This window comes from Cetorhinus maximus, chromosome 17, assembly GCF_964194155.1.
Source record: "Cetorhinus maximus chromosome 17, sCetMax3.hap1.1, whole genome shotgun sequence".
Lineage (NCBI taxonomy): Eukaryota > Metazoa > Chordata > Chondrichthyes > Lamniformes > Cetorhinidae > Cetorhinus > Cetorhinus maximus.
Genome location: NC_135895.1, coordinates 98,162,817 through 98,175,591, shown reverse-complemented (window position 1 = coordinate 98,175,591; position 12,775 = coordinate 98,162,817). Strand labels below are relative to the sequence as shown.

Sequence of the window (12,775 nt, the reverse complement as noted above, 5' to 3'; positions counted from 1 at the left end):
AATGGATCATTATTCACAATAATGCTTGACTTCAGTTTGAACCTTGTTCATTAGATGAGCATTTATTCAAAATGCAAGAATTTTTAAATTAAATTTTAAAACCATTCTGCGATCCAAGGCAATCAAAATTTCTTTTATGTTCACTTTTAAATATAAAATGGGTCTGATGTTTGTTTTTGATTTTAGAATAAATTCAGAACTGGTAATTTATGATACTTGTTGCCATTTAAGAAATTACTCAACAGTGCTGTCATGTATTGTGTTTCAGCGTGTTTACAATCCATTTTCTTTGGAATCTTTATACTAGATTTCAGTCCTTACCACTGCTAAATGATCTAATAGCAGAAAACCATAGCATGTGCTAGTGACACAGGACTTCAAATATTGAGTCCACTGCCACCCTGACCAGGGGGGATCTGTTTTCTACTTTATTACTTTTATGATACAACAGTGGAGCACTCTCGTCACGCATTTTGACTGGTATTGTTCCATCAGCCTCAAAAAGGCTGATCCAAAGTCTTTCTGAGAGGATGCATCCAGCCCACCTATCAGGTCATCAGTACATAATTATTATCTATGTTACAAAGTTGACTACATTTTAAAAGCACTTCATTGAATGTAAAGCACTTTGGAAGGTCTGGTGGTCGTGAAATACAATATAAATACTATATATACTATATAAATGCAAGTCTTTCATTTCTTTTCAATATATTGAACTCCATACAAAAACATGCAGCAAAATGGATTGTTCCAGGAAATTTTACTTTGTCGTTAAATTTCCCTGATTCTTTTTGACTCAGTGTTAGACTGATACTTCAGTATAATCATCAGGGGTTGCTGCATTATTAGGAATGGCATCTTTTGGATTGGATGCAAAACTGCTGCCCTGTTGGGTAGATTTAAAAGATCTCATAACACCATTCTAACAGGAGCAATGGGTTTTGCTGGTGTCCTGGCCAATATTTATCCTTCAAACCAACATCACTAAAAAAACAGATTACCTTGACATTGATCTCACTGCTGTTTTGGAGGACCTAGCATTGCATAAATTGGCTGCTACATTTCCCTATATTACGAGAGTGACCACACTTAAAAACTATTTAGTTGGCTGTGAATTGCTTTGTGATGTCCCACAAAGGCACGATATAAATGCAGGTTTTTTTTCCCTTCAACTTCCCACAGACTCAAAGCTGAAGAAGAGCGCCAAAAGAAGGAAGATGAAAAATCGCGCAGAGAATTCATTAAACAGGAATACCTAAGAAAAAAACAGCTGAAACTAATGAAAGATATGGATAGTGTGGTAAAGCCTCGTCCCACCAGTCTGAAACTCAAAAAAGCTCGTCCAAAGTCTTTCCGAGAGTACGGATCGAACCCACCTGTCAGGTCATCAGCAGGTAATCAAAACTTTTTCTTTTGCAGGTGCTGTTTATTTGGAGAGATTATGATGGTCTTTTGTAAATCATTTTCAGAGTGTCTTACTAACAATAAATGTAATTTGTGGTTACTTAACTTTCTATTACTGTTTGTAACCTACCAATTTGGGAAAACATTAGAGATGCAAACAAAAAAACTGCAAATGCAGGAGATTTTAAGTATACCAGAAACACAGACAATGCCATTCAGCATCTGAAAGAGAGAAGACTGCTCTGATAAAGGATTCCTTGCACAGAACGTTAACCTATCTCTCTCTTCTCAGATGCTGATTGTTCAGGTACAAAAACAATGAACAACATTTTAAAGAAGTAAACCGTTAGACCTACTACTGTTAATAACAGTTTTATTTTTGCTGTTTTACAGCGTCCTGCCTATCTTTGGCATCATTGAACACAGCAGATGCTGACAGTGTGCATTCAGGAAGAAAAACCCCCAGGTAATAATAATACCTCATATTTAAATACTTTATTGTTGTTCACTGCTATTCCGTGTGATATACAGGGAACAGTTTTGAATAATACTATGAAATTTAGATTGCTGTCTATGACCAAACTTTTTGTCACTTGTATATCATCTCCTGTGTTTTAGCATCAAATTTTGTTTGGTAACACTTCTGTAAAACACCTTGGAATATTTTACTATGTTAAAGGTGCTATATAAATGCAAACTCCTCTTCAGCAAAGAGGAGGTTATGCCTGAACAAACATAATTTTTTTAGTTATAATACTGCATTAAAATGTTGATTTAATCCCTGAGAAGACATGCTACAGTATATTGAGGATGCACAGATGATAAACATGATCTCACACTTCCAAATATCTTTCTACAAATGTAGACTTGGACTTATTACCATGTAGAGTCCACTCCAATCATCAAAGTTTGAAACATAGGCTGGAATTTTCCAGGCCTGTTGGCGTCAGGCATCATGGTGGACAGCACGGGGACAATATGGCGAGAAGGCCAAAAATTGGTTTACGCCATTGTGAAACCAGTTTACGATCGTCCGCTTCGCCCATCAATGGCAGGCAGTGTTTTCCACCACCGCACACCAAGAATGTCATTTTAATACATTTGCATCTGATTATAAGCCCTGCTCACCGGAATCATCTCCTGACATCAAATTTACCGCCCACGTCGGCGTGACTTCAGAACAACATGCTTCATGACTGCCTTTAAAAGGCGTGCACCTCACAACCTGAGTTTCGAGGGGAACTCGGAGGTGAGTGCACACAATCTTGTGTAGTGCTCATGAACATGGCCTGTAGGACATGAAGGAAGAAGCATTGCACACTCTCGAGGGGCACAGGCAAGTCCCTTTTTCCCGGCTGGCCTTTAGTGCGGTGCTGGGGCAAGGGCTGCAGCGTGGGTCAGGTCAGGGGTGGAGGGGTGTGTGGGGGGCAAGGCAGCACAGACTGAAGGAAATACACAATACATGCCGGGGGAGGTTGGCGTGTGGGGGTTGAGGGAAGCGGCCACACAATTGGAAAAGTTTGTCAAAAGTGAACATTCTTCCACAGCTGAGGCCGTTGAGCAGCCACTCCATTGACAAGCTTGGAGTCGGGCCTCTGAAGCTTTTCTGCCCACTCAAGCAACACAACAGCATGAAAGTGCCACCAAATGCTCCAGAACTTTTCACCACTTGGGTGCAAACTGCAAATTCATGTGCACTTTAGAGGGCAGCAGAGCAATTGGCAGACTGGACAGTGCAGCCTTGCAGTGCAGGTTAGGAGAATGCCTGTGCCTGAGCTGAGAGCACAGCATGCAGTCCAGTGGCCAAAGCTAACCAATCGGTGAAGTGGAGTGGGGCGGAGGTGGGTGGGGTTTCGGACAGCCAATGAACGCACTACACAGTGGCCATCTAAGTGGTGGCCAGCACTCTCCTGCATGCGTGAACAGGCCTTCAGACTTAACCAAGAGATGTTCTTAGTACACGTATGCTAACCCACACATCTCTCTTTGATCCTGCAGGAGGATCAGGATCATGGAGCCTGGTGATTTAGCAGTATGCCTCATGGCTTACAGAAACCAGAGAAGAAGAAGAATAGAATGACGGAGGTGCCTGGCTCAGCAAAGGGAGGAGCACCTCCTTCGAGATGAATGGGTGGCAGGGCCTGCTGCGCACACAGCTAAAGATCCACAGAGAGCCGTTGCTCATAGGCACCTCGCTAGACCCAGGGTCTATAGACAACACCTGTCATTCCTGCAGATGATCGAGAATCAGTGTCGCTGAAGACCGCTCATGTCTAGGGAACTGGTCGGTCACATATGCCACCGGCTGCAGGATTTGGTGCCATGGGGACATGGAAGGAATCCACTGATGGTGGCCATGAAAATGACTGCAGTGCTCAATTTTTAAGCTAGTGGCTCCTTCCGGTGCTCCACAGGTAACCTGTGTGGGATCTCACAAGCCTCCACACACAAATGTATCCAGGAGGTCACAGACGCCATCTTCGTGAAGGCACAGAACTTTGTGCATTTCGCCTGGGATCAGGAAAGCCAGGACGCAAGAGCACTGGGATTTGCGCAGATCTCTGGTTTTCCACAGGTGTAGGGTGTGATTGACTGCATTCACGTGGTGCTTAGATCTCTGTGGCAACAAGCAGTCAACTACGTCAACCACAAAGGCTTTCACTCGCTGAATGTTCAGCTGGTGAGCTTCCACCACAAACGCATCCTACAGGCTTGCGCACAATTCCCAGGGAGCCGTTAGCAGGTCTCAGATCCCTGACATCTTCCAGGGTCCAGAGAAGCTGCAGGGTTGGCTCCTCGGGGACAAGGGCTACCCACAGATGATGTGGCTGGTGACACCCATGCAGTGGCCTCAGGCTGCAGCAGAGCAACTGATTCATGCCGCGACCCAGACTTTGGTGGAGCAAATGATAGGCATCTTGAAAATGAGGTTCCAGTGTCTTGACAGGTCCAGTGGAGCATTGCAATACGGTCTCCAGAGAGTGTCGCGCATCATCGTAGCTTGCTGCATGCTCCGCAACCTGGTGCTGCAACCGATGAGGACCTGGCTGGGCAGGAGATGGAGGAGCTACACGCATTCTCCGATGAGGAGGACATCAAAGGGGATGATGGTGATGATGTCCTCGAAGGCGAGGACGCTGGCGATGAGGCCATCGCACTAGCCAGGCGAGACAGGCACTCGGAAGGTCTTCATAGACAAAAGATTTGTGGAGTATGAAGACGAGATGCAGTGAGGACAGTCCTGACATCCTCACCTTGCATCTGTAAACGTTTGACTCCTATGTGGCTGATGGCAGCGCACATACCCTCAGCGCTCAGGTTCATGTCATGGAGACGCAGCGGAGGCCCTAATAGTTGCACGATTCCAGGAGGACGATGACAACATGCAGTGAGGACACTTGATAGATCTTTACATTGCCTCTGTGAATGTCTGACTTCTGTCTGGCTGAGGGTAGCTCGCTTGTGCTCTGATCAGGGGTATATCATGGAGACGCAGTCGTGAAACTTTAAATGCACCTGATCCTTTAGCACCTGACCCCTTCAGGAGTACAGTGGCACCGGCCACAGATGCTGAAGAGATGGCGGCCAGCTCCAAGTCAAAGGTGCTGAGAGCACACAGAGAGAATGATGGAACTCTGTGACACCTGCCCACGACATTCTGGCAGCAATAACAAGCACTGTCGAGGTGCAGGCATCAGTAATGTGTCCAGGGAGTGTGAAGCTGGACTATCACTTTGGCCTGAAGGTTACATACTGCACAGGGATGAGGCCCTGTACTGAGACAACTGCCTTTATCTTGTGCATGACCTAAGGTCTCACATCTGAGTGACACGAACACTGCTCATCAGAACAAGTAGCCATAGACGGGGAGACATTCTTGGGAGTTTATTTACAATAGTGAACATTAAGTACAAGCGATTTACACCCATGCCCAGGCTGTACAACTACATCTTCTTAACAGAGGTGTCGCTGTGGCTCAGTTCATAGCACCCTCGCCTTTGAGTCAGAAGGTTGTGGGTTCATGTCCCACTCCCGGAAAAAAAAAAGTCAAGAACTGTGAATGTACTCGAAAGAGTTACATCTTCTTAACCGTCCTAACCCTGCCGCTACGTTTGATGCTCCCCGGACACCCACAGTGGAGTTGGGGGCAGCCTGCTGACTGCTATGGTCCTGTTTGTAATGACCATAGTGGGCACCCTCGGGAGGGCCAAGACCTGGAGGGCCCTGGCCTGCTTTAGGAGTCCTGCTCTGTGCCAGTGGCACCCTCCTTGGCCTGTGGAGCTGGAGCTGCTGGGATCACAGGCAATTCGGATGGGCCGGACACTCCTGGAGTCACCTGGGCGGGTGGCCTCAAGGTGTGCACCTGCTGATCCTCCTCCCTTTGGGTGCCCAAGGGCCCCTGGCTGACTCCTTGAGGTGAAGGGGAAGCTGGAATGAGATCGAGCTGCCCAGCAACCCTCTCACATTGACACTGTTGGAGGCCATCTATGGCATCAGCGATGTGTTCAGCCCACGTAAGCAGTACAGGACCGATGTCTGTACCAAGGTCTCCATGGTGGCCGCCATCCTACCAGTGTTGACCTCAGTGCATTGGCATGCCAGTGCTATCACCTCAGAGTGAAGGTGGACAGACTGCTCCATCATACCTTGCAACTTGAGGAGTGCAGCGGACATCCCTTCCTGATGTTCCCAAGCTTGACTTTGCAGCTCCAGCAACTGTGGTATGACCGAGTCTAGAAGCTCCTCATCTGACTCGGACTCGGACTCAGCAGATTTCCGGCCTCCAGCAGTCCCCCGAGTGCCAGAAACCTGGGAAGTCCCTGCCGCCACTTGCTGTGGATCAGACAATGTGATGTGCTCACCAGATTGTGACCCCAAGGCTACTCTAGAACTAGGTCCCACCAAGGTGTGTGTCTCTGCGCTGGCGGAGGGCGTGGGTGAGTGTTGTGACGGGACTTCAATTAGGGTGTCATCAGATTTTTATTCCAGGTTGTCTTCAGGACTTGAGTTGAGGACTCGGCTCGTGAACCCCTTGGCTGCTTCCCAGATGTGGTTGTGAAAGCAAGGAGAGATAATTAGTGCATGGCAGGGGACTGCGGAACAGGGGAACTCACTCACAGCGTGGTGGTCTGCTGGATGTTACGCTGTTGGATCCTCATTTGGTTGAGCACTGCCAACCTCGCGTCAGCACAGGAATGGTCCAGATCTTCGCCTGCCAGCTGAATGACTCTATTTTCAAAGTCTGTGAGGACCTTGATGTCCGGCATTCCTCCACCAGTCCGCGACCTCTCTGTTTTGTTGTGGGCCAGCTTGTCCTACATGAAGACAGATGGAGAGAATGTAAGCAGGACACCTGCCAGGCTAAATGAGAAGGATGCCTGGCATGTGTGGGTGGTGAGTGGTTCCATGGACAGGATAAGGACAATCCACAGGGCAGATGAAGGTGTGTGTGAGAGAGTGAATGGTGATATCTCTTGAAATGGCAGTGAGTGAGATCCCTGTGGATGTATAATGGGTTTGTCAGTGTACGAGTTGAGAGTGATGAGAAGAGTGACTTACACTGGCGGAACAGAGGAGATCATTCATCCTCTTTTGGCACTGGGTGGCTGTCCTCCTTTTGCAGGGCGTTGGCACTGACCACTGCTGCCACCGCCTCTCATGCTGGATTGGTAACCTTGCTTGCTGGTCTTCGCCCAGAGCTGGGGTAGAGGACTTTGTAGAGAGTCTCCACTGCATCCAGTAGGTGCCCGAAGGAGGCATCGCTAAATTTGGGGGTAGCATGTTTCCTCCCTTTGGCGGCCATGACTTTGCAGTAGCTTCCGATCCCTTGAGAGTGCCAGGTCTCTGCAGGGGCATCCTTTAATTATGGCACCCGGATTACTGAAGGCCTGAGGTGACGGCGGGGCGGGCACATCAGAGGCCGCTCTGCCAGTGATCCGACATGTTTCCCAGGAATGCATTATTAGTGAGGCAGGACGTGCCACGAATGGGACGAGACAGCGTGAAAGCCCGCTATTGTGGCTGGCGGGTAAAATGTCTTTTCCCCGCCTGCTTCCACACTTTGTGCAAATGGATGATTCCACCCATAACCTGAAATTAGATGCCAGATAGGTGGTCTTGATTTGTGATAAATTATTACCAGGTATCTTAACAATTGATAAAAACAAAAAACTGCGGATGCTGGAAATCCAAAACAAAAACAAAAATACCTGGAAAAACTCAGCAGGTCTGGCAGCATCTGCGGAGAGGAACACAGTTAACGTTTCGAGTCCGAATGACTCTGTTGAAGAGTCATACAGATTCGAAACATTAACTGTGTTCCTCTCCACAGATGCTGCCAGACCTGCTGAGTTTTTCCAGGTATTTTTGTTTTTGTCTTAACAATTGATGTTGGATTGAGGCTGAGTAAGTTTCTAAGAGTTAAATATCCTCTCTCGTCATGATTTCTTTTGTAAGTAAGTTGCTTCACCCGTGTGTTAGTTACAGAAAACCAAGCAGTGAACTGATTTAAACATTGCTCTAATACAATCTATTGGTTGCACCCATGAGTGATGCTATTATGTTACTGTCCTTGAGAAGGAAAAATAAGTAGTGTTGAATACATTTTGGATTAGATTCCTGAAATCTGTGTTATTTTTGAAACTGAAGAATAGTTTTTAAAATTCTTAAGGCACAGCATAGAAAGTTAATAAACATAAGCATTTATTGTTCAATTTATTGAACATTGTACAATATTAACATCTTCAACAGTTAGCACCTCCCAGCAAAGGAAGTTACATAGAATTTATTACATTCTAGCTGCAACATAACTTCAAGGTCATTGGGCAGAACTTTATGATCCCCTGCAGGCGGGTTTTCAGGTGGTTGGGGGTGCACGGCTGTAAAATGCCATTGGCGTCTTTCCCGGTGCCTGCCCGACCCCCCCCCACCCCATCTTACTAGCGGAGCAGGAGGCTTCCCGCCTGCCCTTGTGCCAATTTAGGCCCTTAAGTGGACAATTAATGGCCACTTCCCACCTCCACCACTATTTCACAGGTGACAGGCTAAGGCCGACAACAGATTGGAAACCTGGCAGGTAACAATGCTCGGGTGGGAAAGTGGTGGAGTGTGTGGCGGGGTTGGGGTGTCTCCTTTTGGGCTTCCCTGTTTCGATTGTAGACCTCTCTCCCCTCCCCTTATCCCCACCCCACCAAGCTCCAGACACTCACACATTTCCCCTCCCTCCCTGCCCTGTCCACATCAGCCCCCAAGTCTCCTCGTCCCCATGATAGGGCCTGCCAGCCTAGCTCTGGTGATACCCCACCCCCTCCCCGCTTGCATCTGGCTCCAGCAACGAACATTGTTGGGGACTGGCTGCAGTACCAGCAGTGGTCACCGCTTCTAGTGGCACTGTTGAGACCAGAAACTCCAGAGCAAAGTGTCCAGGACAAAGGGGTGGAAGTCTCGCCTCAAGGTAATTAACATCCCAATGGACTTTAAATTGCTGCCAAACCACAGGACTGGGCAGGTGCAGAAGATATGGCCACTTCTGCTTCTGCCCGCCTACTCACTAGACACAAAATCCAGCCCATTGTTTCATAAGATTCAAAAGAAAACAGTGTCAGCGGTGGCTCAGTAGCACAATTGTTATTGGGTCGGATGGTTGTGTTTGGGTTTGACTCCAGAGACTTGAGCACAAAAGTTTAAGCTGACACTCCAGTGCAGTGCAGTGCTGAGGGAAGGCTTCACTGTCAGAGATGCTGTGCTTCGAATGGAACATTAAAATGAATCCCCATCTACACTTTTATGTGGGCATAAGTAATTCCATGCCATTATTTCGAAGAGCAGCAAAGGAGCTTTCCCAGGAGTCTGGACCAATATTTATCCCTCAATCAACATCAGTAAAACCAATTCTCTGGTCATTATCATGTTACTGTTTCTAGGCGCTTGTTGTGTGCAAATTGGCTGTCATGTTTCCTGCATTACAACAGTGATTCCTTCAGAAGTACTTCATTGACTGTAAAACAATTTTGGACATCCTGAGGTTATGAAAGGCACTGTACAAATGCAAATCTTTATATTGTTGATGGAACAAGGAATTAAGTGTCCAGAACAAAGGAATTTTCCCTGTGATCGTTTGCCAATTAGAAATCATAACTGGCATATTTATTCATTCATTCTGTAAAAATTCTTCTGAATTAATTGAGGATTTTTCATTTCACAATTTTTAAAAAATGAATGTACAGGACGGAATCAGTTGATGGATTTATGTCACCAAGCTGTTCTGTCAATCGCAATGGTGAAAAAGACTGGGAGAATGATTCAACAACTTCCTCAGTGGCTTCTGCAACAGAGTACACAGGTAATGTTCTCTAATATTCTTAAATATTACTTTACAATTGGTGCCTTTATATTCACGTTCTCCCCATCAGTGAGCCCACATAGACAGATTGCCAAAGTGAATCTTTTGTAGGCTTACATAGTGTATACAACACAGAAACAGGCCTTTCAGCTCAACTTGCCTGTGCTGCTGCTTATACTCCACATGAGTCTTCTCTCATTCCATCTACCTTATTTTAACCTTTCAGCATATCTTTCTATTTCCTTTTCTCTTATGTACTCATCTAGTTTTCTTTTGAAAGCATCTAATTTATTTGCCTCAATCGCTTCCTGTGGTAGTGAGGGCCATATTCTAACAACTCTTGGTGTAAAGAAATTTCTCCCTATTCCCGCATTGGATTCACAGTAACTATCTTTTATTTATAGACCCTGTTTTTAGAGTCTCCCATAAATGGAACATTCTCTCCACGTCAACCCTGTCTAACCCATTCATAATTTTAAAGGCCTCTATCAAATCTCTGCTTTTTATGGAATAAAATCATGGAATGGTTAAAGCACAGAATGAAACTATTTGGCCCATCTTGTCTGTGCTGGCCCTCAGAAGGAACAATTCCCCTAGTGCCCACCCTTATCTTTTATTTCTTTCAAAGGAAAAAGTCCCAGCTTGTTCAGACTTTCCTGATAGCTGCAATCTGAATAACTACCCTTTATTCCTACTCTTTGCATTCCATATATTTAGCCAATTTGTTATCCTTTTAGCTTTGATCGCCTGACTCCACAGCTGTAATGTTTGTCGTGGGCTACCATGTCTGGTACCTTATCAAAATGTAGTCGCCTATTTTAGAAAAGCTTTTATGTTCTACTTGGTTTGCAGTGTAGGCACTTTAAATCCAGGCTCATTCCAGGTTCTGGAATGCGATGCCAAACCAACTTCTTGTTGTACAGTTTCATCATCTGATTTTCTGGTCTCCATGTAAGCTGTTGAGAAATTGAAGACCCACTTTCCAGGCATGCATGTACATCAAGGTGCAAGGACAAGCCAGGAATTTATGGCTCAGCTGCCTCCGTATGTCAGTCAGTTTGCACCATGTTGTGATGCCATTTTCATCAAGCGAGCTGTCACATTTGACCAGCTCAACAATTGCAGCCAGTTGCAGAATAGAACAGTGACTGATTGTGAGACCCACAAAAAACGTTGTTGACTTCGGCTGCCTGTATATAAGTTAACTCACTTCTACTTGCTAGTTGACAGCCTTCCAGTGAGCGCCTAAAACTTTGGGCGGGCTTTTTTTTTGCCCTGGAATTCCTGGAGTTGGAAAGAATTTGAGCCTGCTTTTTAACTGGGGGAAGGTATATGGGTAGTGTCCTAGGCCCAACTATCTTCAGCTGCTTCATCAACGATCTACCCTCCATCATAAGGTCATAAGTGAGGATGTTCGCAGCTGATTGGACAATGTTCACCATTCATGACTTCTCAGATACTAAAGCAGTCTGTGTCCATGTGCAGCAAGACCTGGGCAACATTCAGGCTTGGGCTGATAAGTGGCAAGTAACATACATGCCACACAAGTGCCAAGCAATGACCATCTCCAACAAGTGAGAATCTAACCATCTCCCCCTGACATACAATGGCATCACCATCACTTAATCCCCAACTATCAACATTCTGGGGGCCACGTTGACCAGAAACTGAACTGGACCAGCCATATGAATACTGTGGCTACAAGGGCTGGTCAGAGGCTGGGCAGCATGTATGGGAACACAACCACCTGCAAGTTCCCCTCCAAGCCACTCACCATCCTGATTTGGAGATTTATTGCCGTTCCTTTGCTGTTGCTGCAGCAAAATCCTGGAACTCCCTCCCTAACAGCATTTTGAATGTACCTATGTCAAATGGACTGCAGCAGTTCAAGAAGGCAGCTCACCATCGCCTTCTCAAAGGGTAATTATGGTGCTGGCCTAGCTAGCAACACTCATATCCTGTGAACAAATAAAAAAATATGGGCTGGAACCAGGTTAGGCCAAGATCCTGCCCAATTAATAACAGACCTTTAAATTCCACTCGGGTGAGCTTTGGGTGGATATTTCCCACATCAAGGGAGGGTATTAAGGGGAGTCACAAAATTCCATGGTAAATTCTTCCATTTTATGCCCTTGCAGGACCTCAGTGTAATTTAGTTAGGAGTTATTAAAAGTCTCTTTTTGACACTCCAAACATTCACTAGAATAAGGTAACCCTAAAGGGGAATAGTTAACCTTCTGTAATGGAAATGGCTCCAGTGGGAGCTGAAGAATGGGAGGGGAGAAAAATGTTTCTTCGATTTAGTTTGGGGGCAGAGGTACCTTTGATGCAGTGTCAAGGCACTGCCGCACATTGAGGCTGAATCAAGTCAGACATGGGCGAGAGCTGCTGACGTGTGAACCTTGCAGTCACCAATGGCTTGTCCTGGCTATGCAAATAATTTGTCTCCCCAATTTGGACAAAGATCACGAGCTGCTGATTGGGGGGGAGCATTTTGCTCTGTTGAAATTAACATGGTCCTTGTCCTTGAATTGGACCATTTTAATTTAAACTTGATGCTAGAACTTTCAAGACTGACATATTTATAAAGGAGAGCCAGATATTTTATAACATGTCATATTCTATCTTTTGTAAGTTATAATTTTGTATATGTAATTCATATGGGGTTATTGGATAATTAAAGTGAGGACCTAAATGTAGCTTGGGTAGAAGTAATACTTCTTGTTAACCTCATGCTGTAAAACGTTCATCAGTTGATGCAAAAAGATAACGACATATGGTATTTGTGGTTCTTTTGAAGTATGTATTTATAATTCCTTTATATATTTGCAGGACCAAAGTTATATAAGGAACCCAGTGCAAAATCAAACAAGCACATAATTCAGAACGCAATCTCTCATTGCTGTTTGGCTGGAAAAGTCAATGAGAATCAGAAAAATAAAATACTTGCGGTAAGATCTAGATTCCTAATATCATCTGTAGTATTGCCAAAACCAACCTTTGTTTTAAAAACCAAACGACTGTAGTTAT

At 45.4% G+C, this 12,775-nt stretch overlaps 1 protein-coding gene and 1 long non-coding RNA gene across 3 annotated transcripts in view; one reads left to right on the top strand and one right to left on the bottom strand.

Moving 5' to 3' along the window:
- Window positions 1–12,775, bottom strand: part of LOC144692635 (uncharacterized) — a 69,528-nt gene that overhangs the window by 34,553 nt on the left and 22,200 nt on the right. The gene's annotated exons all lie outside the window — the stretch shown is intronic.
- camsap2a (calmodulin regulated spectrin-associated protein family, member 2a) overlaps window positions 1–12,775 on the top strand; it is a 198,606-nt gene that overhangs the window by 183,435 nt on the left and 2,396 nt on the right. For both annotated transcript variants that reach the window (XM_078561697.1, XM_078561696.1), the window contains 4 exons: window positions 1,183–1,394; window positions 1,798–1,870; window positions 9,630–9,745; window positions 12,578–12,696. In XM_078561697.1, the coding sequence (XP_078417823.1) occupies window positions 1,183–1,394; window positions 1,798–1,870; window positions 9,630–9,745; window positions 12,578–12,696 (520 nt within the window). The remainder of the gene's footprint in view (window positions 1–1,182; window positions 1,395–1,797; window positions 1,871–9,629; window positions 9,746–12,577; window positions 12,697–12,775) is intronic.